The sequence below is a fragment of the Wyeomyia smithii genome, chromosome 3 (genome assembly GCF_029784165.1).
Source record: "Wyeomyia smithii strain HCP4-BCI-WySm-NY-G18 chromosome 3, ASM2978416v1, whole genome shotgun sequence".
Taxonomy (NCBI): domain Eukaryota; kingdom Metazoa; phylum Arthropoda; class Insecta; order Diptera; family Culicidae; genus Wyeomyia; species Wyeomyia smithii.
The window spans coordinates 169,763,443-169,776,109 of record NC_073696.1 but is presented as its reverse complement, the minus strand read 5'-3'; the positions used below and the strand labels follow the sequence as shown (position 1 = coordinate 169,776,109).

Below are 12,667 nucleotides of genomic sequence, written 5' to 3'. Positions count from 1 at the left end.
ATTTACTTAGCATCGATTTTTATTTGGGTCCGAGGACGTTAATTGAATTTGTAAGATTCATGCTTTTATTGTCCTGGTTTTGCTTAAATATGCTAAATTTGTATGAGACTTTCGCTACAGCGAACTATTTTCGGATGAAAAAGTTTAGAAGTTGGGATTCAAGTCTTCTGGTGTACACGATTGATATTGATATTTATTTTTTATTACTGTACTAAACTGTCGCATGATTGCCTATTATTGCCTAAGGGGATTCAACTGAGTATAGTTTTGCATTCACTTGGGGAACCACTTGCTGATTGGTTGAAACCCCGAGTGCGTTAAAGTTTATCATCAGGCTTGCTGGCAGTGTTGCTGAACAACATGTTTCGTTTTGATTTATGTTTTTTTATGATGTCACCTGTTATAATTTGAAATATTTTCAAGTGAACATTCAAAATAAAGCACAAAGCGTACAAATACGGGTGTAGTAAGAGATCCGACTTGGATCATCACTTATATCAATTACCAAAAGATCTAAAGATGCGCAAGGAGTTAATACGGTTTTGCGTGAAGCATAAGAACGGCATACCGCTGCTCAATGTCGGAAGTAAATAGTGTAGTGTAAGCTTATTTCTACTTTTGAATCCGTTCTGTATTAAGTTTGGAACATATTTGTTGAGGCATATTGCTTGTGCGGAGAGTACAATTCCGATGGGTCAATAAATGAATCATAATCTTTGATGGATGACACGTTGGATTTTAAGGATATTAAAGATGCAGATTCTCCGGTAACCAGGGCCGGATTTAGACGCTGTGGGGCCCGGGGCAAATTTGTTTGTGAGGCCCTCTTTCCTTAAAAGATTTAGAGGTATCGTTCTGAAAGGTGACGAGCAAAAAAAATGGTCGCCCTAGGACTAGGGGGGCCCCTTCAATCGGGAGGCCCGGGGCATTTGCCCCCTTTGCCCCCTCTCAAATCCGGGCCTGCCGGTAACCCTTAGACGGTAACACTATCGCCTGCAGGAGGAATTGTGCATAGTGCTGATAAAAAGCATTAAAAACATTCAAGTATTTTCCGAGTGAATGGCATCACTTACGAAAAATACAACAGGGATCATCGAGGTGGGTGAGTAAGAAGAGTAAGAAGCCAGATGTCTCCCCTTAGATTATTGCCATTCGCACAATGCGACAGTCGAGATATCGAAGCAGCCGGAGATCGGCACATAAGAGAATCGTTAACCATCCGTGTTGGCTTCTGGTCACACGATTCTCTCAAATAAAGAAGCGTACAGTTGAACGCTGCTGTCGCAGTCTGCAAGAGAGGAAACAGTACTTTTCGATACGGTGTCTTCAGGGATGCCAGGTCATTTTTCCAAATGTCTTCACGTTCCAATAAAAATGTCTTCGCATGTCTTCCAACTCGAGATGGCTCGTTAGAACCGACCAAAGACTGAAAAAATTACCGGCAAATCGAAAACTGTCGAGCAAAAAAAAGGTCACCATCTGTGCCTTTGTAGTGCGAATCCGTTCTCATTGCAATAAAAAACTTAATTCTGGTAATAACCACCCATTAAAATTTAATAAATAAGTCCTGCATTTAATTGATTTAAAAGTCATGCCTTAATTTAACATAAAAATATGATTATTTTCCCAGCGGTAAAAATCATTTGCTTCATTTTTCACAGCCCTTTTTTAGTACTTTCACGCCGAAGAGATTGCATACTAGTATTCTAGTACAACGTAATAGTGCCAAAATATACGATTTGTGTTTGCGAGCTTGTAGAACGTTACCAATAGTGAAAAATTCATCAGTAACTGCACTGGTACGAATTCATCTGGTTTGGTCGGGAATAACGCCAGACTGCTTTTTCTTGAGACATGAAAACTGCTTTTGCTTAAATAAATTCGTCAACAGTGAAAACACTTGAACGCTTGAATTTTTGAAATGCAAATACCAATTTTGAGTGGGTATTATTAATTGATTCAATTGACTAATTGATTTTTCTTTTTTTTTTAGATGAGTTTGTTGCAAATTTTTAAGTCATCTAAAAAACTTTTTACCTCATTATTACACAACAGCGAACTTCTATCGCTACCAATGAAGTTATGGTGTATGCTGATTTTGCAGAAAACTATAAAGTTACGGTGTCACATGCAACAAAGATTGTAACAGTACATCCAGTTGTAATCTATTTTCCAGTGAATGGAGAATTACTACATCGAACCCTAGTGGTTGTATTACCGGTATTGGAATACAAATTTCTCGTAGTATATTACTGTTTGCAGAAGCTTTTCCATTTTATATCAACCCATCTACCCCACATTAGGAAAATCTACATGTAAACATACGGAGCAGACCAGAAATATATGAAAAAAAAAAGATCACCGATGTCAAATCGTTTTTTGATAGGATCCAGAACATCAGTCAAATGTCATGAGTTTGTAAGCGATCTAGACTTTGAAGAAATTGCAGGCCCACTGAAACCAAGAGTGGAGCATGTCAAGACGATTCATGACGGTTTAAGTAGATTTATAAAGGAATTCAAGAGTTAAAACAATTTTGATGAGCCAAATTTTGACGAAAAACGAAGGGTGCAAAAAAAGGTATTAAAAGTTATTTATCACTGCGACCAGAAGGTCAAACTGGACAAAATAACGTCCAGGTTTCTGAAGTTTATTTTTTCGGTAAAATATATACTATGGAAAAACAAAAACAAATAAAATAAAAAACAAAAAAACTCTCAATAACCTCATTTTAAAAATTAAATATTTTTAAAAAAAAACTGCTAATCTCTTGCTAAACATTGATGGTCATAGAGAAATTAGAAATTAAAAAGTTAAGGTTTAAAAAAAAGGAAAAAATAAAAGGCAGAACGTTTTGTTTGATTGGTATAACATCTTTGGTTAAGTTGTCAACAGTATTTTTTTTTCCTAGAAAAAATATACACCGAGACAAAAGATTCTAAATTGAAAATTAAATTACGAATTAAAAATATTTTTATCATTAAGGCACTCGGGTTAGTCAATTGGAATTATAGGTATGTTCTTTTTGTTAACAATAAATCTAAACAGGCTTCTAAATACTCTTCTTCTTGAGTAGATCAAACAACCCTTGAGGGCCCTGCAATTGCCGAAGGGTTGTTTCCATTTTTTGACAAAACATCATTTTTCATGTTTTCCACTTGTTTTTTTCCTCAGTCATTCGTAACTTTTCAGATAACATTCAGTAAATTAATGAAACAGAACCAATTAAACCATAGGTCAGATAGCTGAAAAATACGTTAAGACCAGAGTGATTAATATTAGTCGAGTGTGTGTATTCGTGAGATCGTATAGCGTTTTATAGTCGATACCTTCCAAGAGGTCAAGTTATCTACGGATAGATTAACAACGCTCAACAGATTACTATATAAAGAGAGTCACTTTACGTGGAGGTAATATGAGTGGCGAGGCGTCAGCGAGGATAGAATTAAGATTGTGTAGTCGACTGAAATAAATAAATAATATTTCTCGGAAGTAGTATAATGAACTCGCGCGGAGATGTCCGAATATTTGAGTTTGTTCCAAATTGGCAATATGTCCCGTAACCTCGCGTGCACTTTATTTTTGCGGTGGTACATTAATTAGCAAACAGAATAAGTTAGGATCACATTACGACTTTCGCGGCCGATATAACGAACTTACAGGCGCGATATGTGTTTCTATGAACCCGGTACTCGAACTCATTGCGCCGTTTACCAAAACGAACCCTGCTGCAAACCTTTCCCTTATCTCCAACATCCCAGTGATTTTTCGTGGAAGTGCAGAGGTGTTCTCGGTTCAGAATATCACGTCAACATATTCTCATACACAATACTTCATTGACCTGCATTCGGATGCGGCCGGCGCTGGTATTGCCCAATATAAAGATTGAGGTCATCAGTTTTTACACATTGAGGATGCATGTTAGTCCCAAGCAGTGATGCCACATATTCAGATTTATCTGCATTTATACAGATTTTTTACGTATTTTTCATACAGATATCTGCATATACAGATTGCAGATTTTCTGTAAAAAATACAGATTTATACATATTTTTTTGGTTTTCATAGGGTCGTCAATTAAACTTATTGATATAGTTGAAAAACAAAAATTAACTCAAATGCGGCTCAGCGTGTCGGAGGTTTTACTATATTCATATGCTACGCATAAACGTGTGCATGAATAAGCCACGGGATAAATGTTAAACAAGCTATAATGTAATTTTTTTCGAGAAGGATAGCTCCAGTACATATGCAGATTTTTATACAGATTTTCTGAAATTTTACCAAGGTGACAAGATTTTTTGAGCTCCGAAATACAGACGAAAATGTGGCATGACTGGTCCCAAGCATCATCTGTTGGTTCTCTGTGTAATTACACCTGATCTGGCAATAACGGAGTAGCAACCGCGGGCGGTCAATCATGCTCATGCTCATGCTCAAAACATCATTTTGCATGTTTTGAATCAACATATGTCAGAGACATTAAGAGCATTGTAAGACAAGGTACACAGAAAAAAAACATTAACTTACACATTTCCGATTGCGTGAGCACTGATTACGGCTACTCAGTTCTCGACGGAGTGAAAACTAAAATAAAAAAATACAGTTGCAGTTTTGGGACGAAATGTGACGAGGGGAAGGGTGCGAGTTCAAGCCAAGCTACGTAGCAAATATGACACTAAGAAAAAAAAATTGGGTTTTTTCTAATTGTTCTTTTATATCACTGTTTTGTCTGTTTAGGGTAATTTTTAATGCATTCTTGTTTTTTCTTGTTCATTTATGATACAAGGTATGTTTTTGATAATAAAATTTGCAAAAAGTGGATTATTATAAAGCTACGTAATTATCTAGAGGGGGTCTGACTTTGTAACGAAATGCTACAATGGTGGTGGGTTAAAAAAAAAACTAAAAAAAGCACTACGACTAAATGTGGGCAGTTACCACCTCAATGTGAGAGAAAGTCTAGTGTTCCCATGCGTTTAACAGGTAGAGGAGAATATGTCACCAAAAATCATAAAATGGAAGAAGCTTCGTTGTAGACAATAGTTTTGTCCTTAATTATAGGTACTGAAAAGATTTAAAAAATATTTAATTGGCAATTTAGTTTCATTTTTCCAAGATCAGTCAAAGTTCGAAAAATATGTGTTTTTGACTACGTCTTTCTTCACTATACTAAGGTATATTCTGTGAAAACTGGATTGAACATGTAAAGTTTTTGGTTGGCGGAATGGAAGATTTTAAATGCTTATAGCGCTCAAACAACTGTTCCGATTTCAATAGCTAATATACCGTTGGAAAGCTAAAATATACAAGATTTGTATGACATGATAATTTTAGTTACCATTTTCTTATTACTCCGTGAAAATTGCAGAAAAGTTTGAAGGTCGAATATCCACATACATTTTTCATACGATTGGTATATTTCCCTAACGAAGACTTCAAAAATATAGACGAAATGATAACACGCATTCAGTCATTGGCTAGCAATGCCAGCCAATTGGCATCGCATTCATCACCCAACGTAAGCGACAAAGAAAGAAAGCAAAGATGCTTCCACGTGATTGGTTCTTCCCCCAATCACTCAAGTTCCCTACACTGAGTGACGCTATAAGAGGACATTCCGTGTTGAGAGAAGATCATTCCCTGGTCGACCATCAAGGCGAACAGTTCGGCTTCCCTTCGATCTGAGTTGGACCCCACCAGTGGTAATCTAATTCAGATATCGTTGTTGGAATACAGCACGAAATTGGAGGTGAACGGTACTGGGGATCATTGGAAGACTTGGAAGCCGTTTGGGTGCTGCCGATAGTGTAGGTATAGTGTGTCGTATATCAAGCGTGTGTGTCTGAGTAGCGTGTGGGTGTGTGAATAGCGTGTGTGTATGTGTAAGTAACGTGTGTGTATGTGTAAGTAACGTATGTGTGTATGTGTAAGTAACGTGTGTATATGTGTAAGTAACGTGTGTGTATGTGTAACTAACGTGTGTGTGTATGTGTAACTAACGTGTGTGTGTATGTGTAACTAACGTGTGTGTGTATGTGTAAGTAACGTGTGTGTGTATGTGTAAGTAACGTGTGTGTGTATGTGTAAGTAACGTGTGTGTATGTATAAGTAACGTGTGTGTGTACGTGTACGAAACGTGTGTGTGTATGTATATGTAAGTAACGTGTGTGTGTATGTGTAAGTAACGTGTGTGTGTATGTGTAGGTAACGTGTGTGTGTATGTGTAAGTAACGTGTGTGTGTGTATGTGTGAGTAACGTGTGTGTGTCTGTGTGTGGTGACCATAATTTTATGCTAGTTATTTTCAGTAATGAGCTTGTTTTGCGTTCATTTGTAACATGGGACTGACCAAAATTCATATTTTTCTAATCAATTTAGCAACAAAAAGCTTTTCATTGCGGTTTTTTTGAGAGCACCGAAGAAGTTTTTGAGGTTTAAGCAAAAAGTGATGAGAAATTACATGGGACTGTTATGCATTTATGGGCAGTTCATGTGGGTATTGGTATTTGTATGCTGTGGTTTATGACAGGTGTATGTGGTTTTCTGTGAAATGTTCATGGATTATTGTGTATGGTATTTGTACGTTTGGTGTGTGTTATATATTATGGCTACGGCAGAATTAAATCTTTACATCCACCATAGTCCCACGGCAAGCCTACGTTTGTGCACTCAAGCGCATACCCTTTAATTTTTTTTTATTTTTATTTCATCAGGTTCAGTTGAAAAACATTGTATAGCTTACAGTGTGCAGTTTTGGTGAAAAAAATCAGACTCCTTAAAGTGAGTTTTTTGAGATTTTAATTTAATTTTAATTTGTATTTGTGTATTTGTTTGCTTTTTTTCCTTGTTTTGCCTCAAAGTGTATATTTTTCTGGAAGAACGAAATTTATATCTACAGCTATGCCGGAGATATTATACCAAACAAATCGTTCTGGCATTTTTTCTGTTTTTGATCGAATCGTCTAAAATCTGTCCACTTGGTATGTGGATGACCCCTTACGAAGATTTGCTTTTTTCGCTCTAATATTTGCCTCGGGCCCCCAGTGCCTAAATCCGCCCATGCAAATTGGTATATACAAAATTCAATACAAGATGCAAGTGTCTTTATTTTTCACAATATCATTTTCCATGGAAAAAATGAAAAAGTGTGATAAATTAAATATGGCTTTGCGAAGTAATATGAAAAAAAAAATCTGTTAGGTACGCAGGCAACATCATGCGCACATTTCTTAGACATTCAATTGATGGATCGATACATCGTATTCAATAACAGGACCGTTAAACTTACCAGAGAAATTTCATGTTTCAGTTGAATGTTCATTAAGACTAACTCTGGATAGGCCATAAATGAGATGCTTATGTATTGGGATCACATACCTTCAGTAAAGAATACATGTGCAGCTTTGTATGTTGGTTTAGCGGGATTTTCAAAATCTCTCATCAATAATCGTATAGAATCCTCCGATGGCGTAATCAAATAAACCGCTTCGATGGCTGGTAACGGTTCCCTTTTTTTATTTATATCTTCAACAACTGAAAAGATGTTAAGTGAATAGTGAATTTTGAAAACCGTACTCATTTCTCTTGAATCTTGTACGATTCATTATTACGTGATTTCCAGAATTTAGCCCTTTTTTCGTTTGTTTTAGGCGGCTTTTCTTGAAAATCAATTTTTATTTTATTAGTTCGATTATTCGCCAAATTTCCAAAATCAAGTTTTAGAATATTTATATTGGGGCCTATTACAAAAGACGAGGTGAGCGGCGAGTCACTCATCCGACCAATTTTGGTATTAAAGATAGTGAGTCTCCTAAATTCTAGATGAGTAGCTCGTCTGCGAAACTGCACGACCCAATCGTGACTAAGCTGGCATCAATAAAATTTCACTCGCGTTTCGCAATACATTTTGCTCGCCTCGTCTTCTGTAAAGCCTGTATTACAGTCTTTGACCAATGGTCAAATATTTGACCTTCTGACATAATGGTCAAATTTATTTGACATCATGATTGTTGTTTGTCCGTGTTTGCCACATGTAAAAATTGGACAAAAATTGACAAACAATTATCTTTGACCAAATTTTTATCTGTCGAAAAGAGACAAATATTTGACGCTTGGTCAAAGAGTGTAATCCAGCCTTAAGAAGGCCCTATGATTCGCAGGCGGAAATCACGGACTATAAACGAATGCCTTAAATACAAACACCCAAATCACGAACGAACGATATAACAAATGGCAGAGTCTATCGAATGACCGCATCATATATTACATACACTTCTGATTTTCGGTTTCCGGTCGTGAATTTGCTGCGTGGTTTATTGTTTGGCGTGGTGTGATTCGGTTTGGTTTAACTAAGGGATAACCTCTAGGTTCGAGAAATACATTAGTCTTTTTTATGTGGGTTACTTTGCTTCATTTCTGAAAACGGTACAAGATATCGAGCTCATTTCAATCACGTTTTCCGTTTTAGGCAAAAAGTGATCATATATTTGTTTGAAAAAATCAATTTTCGGTGTAAATACTAAACATGTTTTTAACTTGAAGGTTTTTTATGGCGGCCCATACAAATTTTGAACGCATCCCCCGCGTCAAAAAAAAATCTCAGTGTAGTGTAGTGATAGTTAGTAATTAGTAGAGTTCGTTGCCACCAGGCTGTTTTCGAAATGGAGCAAAGTTTCGATTAATCGAATAAGTTTACATAGTTAGGCAGATTGAAATTTCGCAATTCGTGAGTCGGCCATTTGCTTAGGGCCTGGAAATCCTTCTATTTTTATTTTATTTTCGAAAGCTAGACTGCCGCACCAGGCTGTTTTCGAAATGGAGCAAAGTTTCGATTAATCGAATAAGTTTACATAGTTAGGCAGATTGAAATTTCGCAATTCGTGAGTCGGCCATTTGCTTAGGGCCTGGAAATCCTTCTATTTTTTTTTTATTTTCGAAAGCTAGACTGCCGCACATAGCATGTCAGTCTCATTTGCATTTTCAGCAAGCCGAGAAAAACGCGTTTTTATATAATTTCTTACCATGACTTCTCACGATATGAGACAATATGTTTGGATGTTTTCCCGAAGTTTTTCAGAACAAAGGTGTTGAGTTTATCTATTGTTATGAATCTTTGCATAGTTAGCTACCATTTCCGCTTATTAACTCAATTTTATTGAAAATGTAAATGGGGCGGACTTGCTATGCGCGGCAGTAGACATCATGATACACTTTCAACAAGTAAAGTTTTTTACGCGAATTTTTTTATGTGAGTTTCAAATTTTATGCGTTTTTGGTGTGATTTTCGAGATTTTTACGCGTATCTATGATTGTTTTTGAGGTTTTTAGACGGTATAGTGATGCGTAAACGCCGACTTTAGTGTATATACTTACGTGTGACCCCTTCGGCACTTATTTCATGCATTTTTGTACACGCTGATACCATTCTCATAGCAAGTTGATCTACTATCAAAATTCTCCATTCAGTACCTGGTTTTCCATTGGCTTGAGAAGCAGGATTCTTATAACGAACTACCTCGTTCATTATTTCTAAAAAAAAAGAAAGATTGACGTAGTTCTAAACCAGATTTGGCAGGCATATATTACTGTGAAAATTGTTGTCATAATAGATTTTTGCGCAGTTCTGATTACCTTATTTAACATTTTAAATAGATCTGAATAAAACGTGAAATGAAAAACAAACGAATTAATTGTTCTATCAACAAAAATAGGCGTGATGAAATAAATAACCGTGAACCATCCTGATTTTAATGTAGTTTGTTTTATTTCAAACGTTTATTTATTCAATTCATTTAGGGACCATACTTGAATGACGTAGTATTCATGGGGTGAGGGGGGATATTATCGTTTTGTGACCAGCTGTGACAAGGGGGAGATTAAAATCGGCGTAGCCAAGACCGATTTTTTTACAGGAAAAATGTATACTAAAAACACACTAGAACATTGCCCAAAGTTTTGCATCGAGAGTTGTCCAAATATTTTTATTTGTGGCAATCTTCTGAAAGCTCTGCTTCATAAACAATCGCTTGGATTTCCAAACACACAATCTGTTTTGAAAACAAAAATCGTTGTTTCTTTGTGGCTTTTAAAAGTAAACTACAAGATACTCGTTTCTTTTCAGAGCTGGTAAGTGCAGGGATGTTTTTTCTTTGTTGCTAATTCCGGAACATTTTCTGTGTTTTCTACAGACATGAATCACGTGAAATTGTATAAACGTCTTTCCATCTCGTATCAAAACACAAACCCTTCGAAGCAGAAGACATTAATCCAGAGCGAAGATAACATCATATAAAATGTTGTCACAAGCGTAAGTGTGATAAATAAATTTAAGCAGACATGTTGATTTTTTTCTCATCGAATGCTACGTTTTTTTTCAGGGGAGGGGTTAAAGTTTTGCGACCAAATGCTACGAGGGGGGAAGGGGGTTTTGAAGATCATGAAAAAATGCTACGTCAGTTAAGTTCCCTCATTGAACATTTGAGTTGGAAACTGTTTTGCTCCATTTCAAAATACATATCGGTATATTTTTCATGAAAATGTTGACTTTTTTCTTCTACATCCCTATTACTTTGCCTAAAAATAAACCACTTTAAAATTATCGCTTCAATATTTCAAATCAAACATTTAACTTAAACTACTAGAATATAAGTTACAAAGTGCGTTTTTTAACATTGATAAATATAGCAACGCTCTTTGCGCAAGACAGAAAGTGAAAAATCAATATACACGTATTGAACAAATATGGCTTTTAATAAGTTACAATCTCATTATTTTAAAAATAGGTCGAATCTTATCATCACACAAATAACTTATAGTGAAATCTTCTTAAAATCCTTTTTTAAATAAAATCTATTATCATCATTTAACAAACATGTAAACATAGAACATCCGTTCGATTTTTTTGAACAGCTTAGATGATGAAGTGAATGACGGTACAAACAAACTTTATATTCGAAATTAGAAAAACAATAATGCTGTTATTTTGTTTAAAGTAACATTCAATGAACAAATAAACTTACTTTGACCCACAAGTAATTTTAACGCCATCGCGAATTTATATTATGCTTTGTTGACTGAGATAGATAACTAAAATATATTTGATCAATCCAGAGATGCCAGATGTTTTTGAAAAATGTCTACGACTGCTCGAAAAACCGGAAAAATCTACTCGAAATCTGAAAAAAAATCTATTCCTGATTCGAAAAAAAAATCGTTCGCGAAGGCAAAAGTCTGCAAAAATCTGCACACATTTTGAGATAATCTGTGAAAATATAAGGAGACTCTGACAAAAATCTGCACAAAATATATAAAATATTGAAAATCTGCAAATATCTGCAAATCAACAAAAATCTGCACGCTCGTCAAAATTAACTCTAAACTGAGTGAGATGTCACTCACTTTCGTTAAAAGTGAACCTACTCTGAACAGAGTTTTTATGATATTACTCATTTATGGGTAGAGTCACCATGTGTCAGAAATTGAGTAGGAATTACGCTTTTCTTAGAAAACCGCTTTGAAATGAAACTGAGTAAAAGCTACTCAGTTTGCTCGTTTTGACTTTTGATCCCATTGATGAATGAAACTGCCAGAGGATTGTTGCATACAATTATAACAAAATCACAAGTTTTTTTTAAATCTGTATTTTGCATATACATATTTGTAATAAAAAAAACATACCTCATTAAATCAGTAGTGTATTCTCTGCCTTAGCAGCTTCATAAAAAACCGCAGCAATACGGTTCTCTGTTACCCGGGAATTGTGACTTGAGGTTTTAAATAGTACACATGCCAAAAAATCCATAACCATTCTTATATCTGGAGGAACTTTAATACACAAATAAAAAAACACTTTTTTCAAACAACAATACAACACGTTTTTCCAAACAACAACTTATTTTTAGCGAAACGTTTTTAAATGTTTTCAATACCACTCAAAAAAAAAAAGAGTAAAGCAGAAAATTATGACAATCTGAGTAACTGTTACTCAGTTCGGTAAACGAAACTTACTCAATTTTTGACGTTTTATTAGACAATGTAAAACTGAGTCAAAGATGCTCAATTTAGAGTAAAATTAAAGGAGCGTGTGCACACGGGCTTTAAATATCTGCGTTTTGCAGACAAATCGGCACATCTGGTATCCCTGGATCAATCTGACACTTTTACTTACACGCCTGTTTGTTTTCACTCTAAATAGAGTAAAAAACAGCGATGCCAGATACGCCTATGGCATCGCGCCATGTTTTAAGGGCATCCTTAACAGTGCGCTACTATTAAATACCCCGTTCACACTACACCGCATATCACCTGATATCAGGCGATTCGTGCTATCGAGGCCATATCACCATCCATATTACCTGATATCCCATACAATCGAGCTGTCAACGGATATCACCTTGGCTACATGCTATCGCGGATATCATGTTCGAAAACCAATAATAACCACAATTCAAGCAGTTGGCAACACGGCCAACAGACATTTGACGCAACCCTACAAATTTCGAACTTCGCGCTGCATGCGAGAAAAAAGGAAGGAAATATTTTTGCTATTTTCATCCCGCACATGTTGACAATTGCATATGAGAGTTCGCGTTAGTGCGAGCCAACTCGCTGACATCTCTATCCTAATCCCATTGCTCTTGTTGTCTTGTTTTAGCTTTGACCTGTTT

The 12,667-nt window shown here is 35.9% G+C and overlaps 1 protein-coding gene across 1 annotated transcript in view; it reads right to left on the bottom strand.

The window, feature by feature from the left end:
• LOC129733016 (protein ROP) overlaps nt 1-11,169 on the bottom strand; it is a 60,832-nt gene extending 49,663 nt beyond the window's left edge. Inside the window, exons 1-3 of the mRNA XM_055694554.1 lie at nt 11,021-11,169; nt 9,375-9,530; nt 7,380-7,535 (exon numbers count right to left, since the gene is read on the bottom strand). Coding sequence (XP_055550529.1) covers nt 7,380-7,535; nt 9,375-9,530; nt 11,021-11,048 — 340 coding nt within the window. The 5' untranslated portion in view covers nt 11,049-11,169. The remainder of the gene's footprint in view (nt 1-7,379; nt 7,536-9,374; nt 9,531-11,020) is intronic.
• Nucleotides 11,170-12,667: the final 1,498 nt, after the last annotated feature.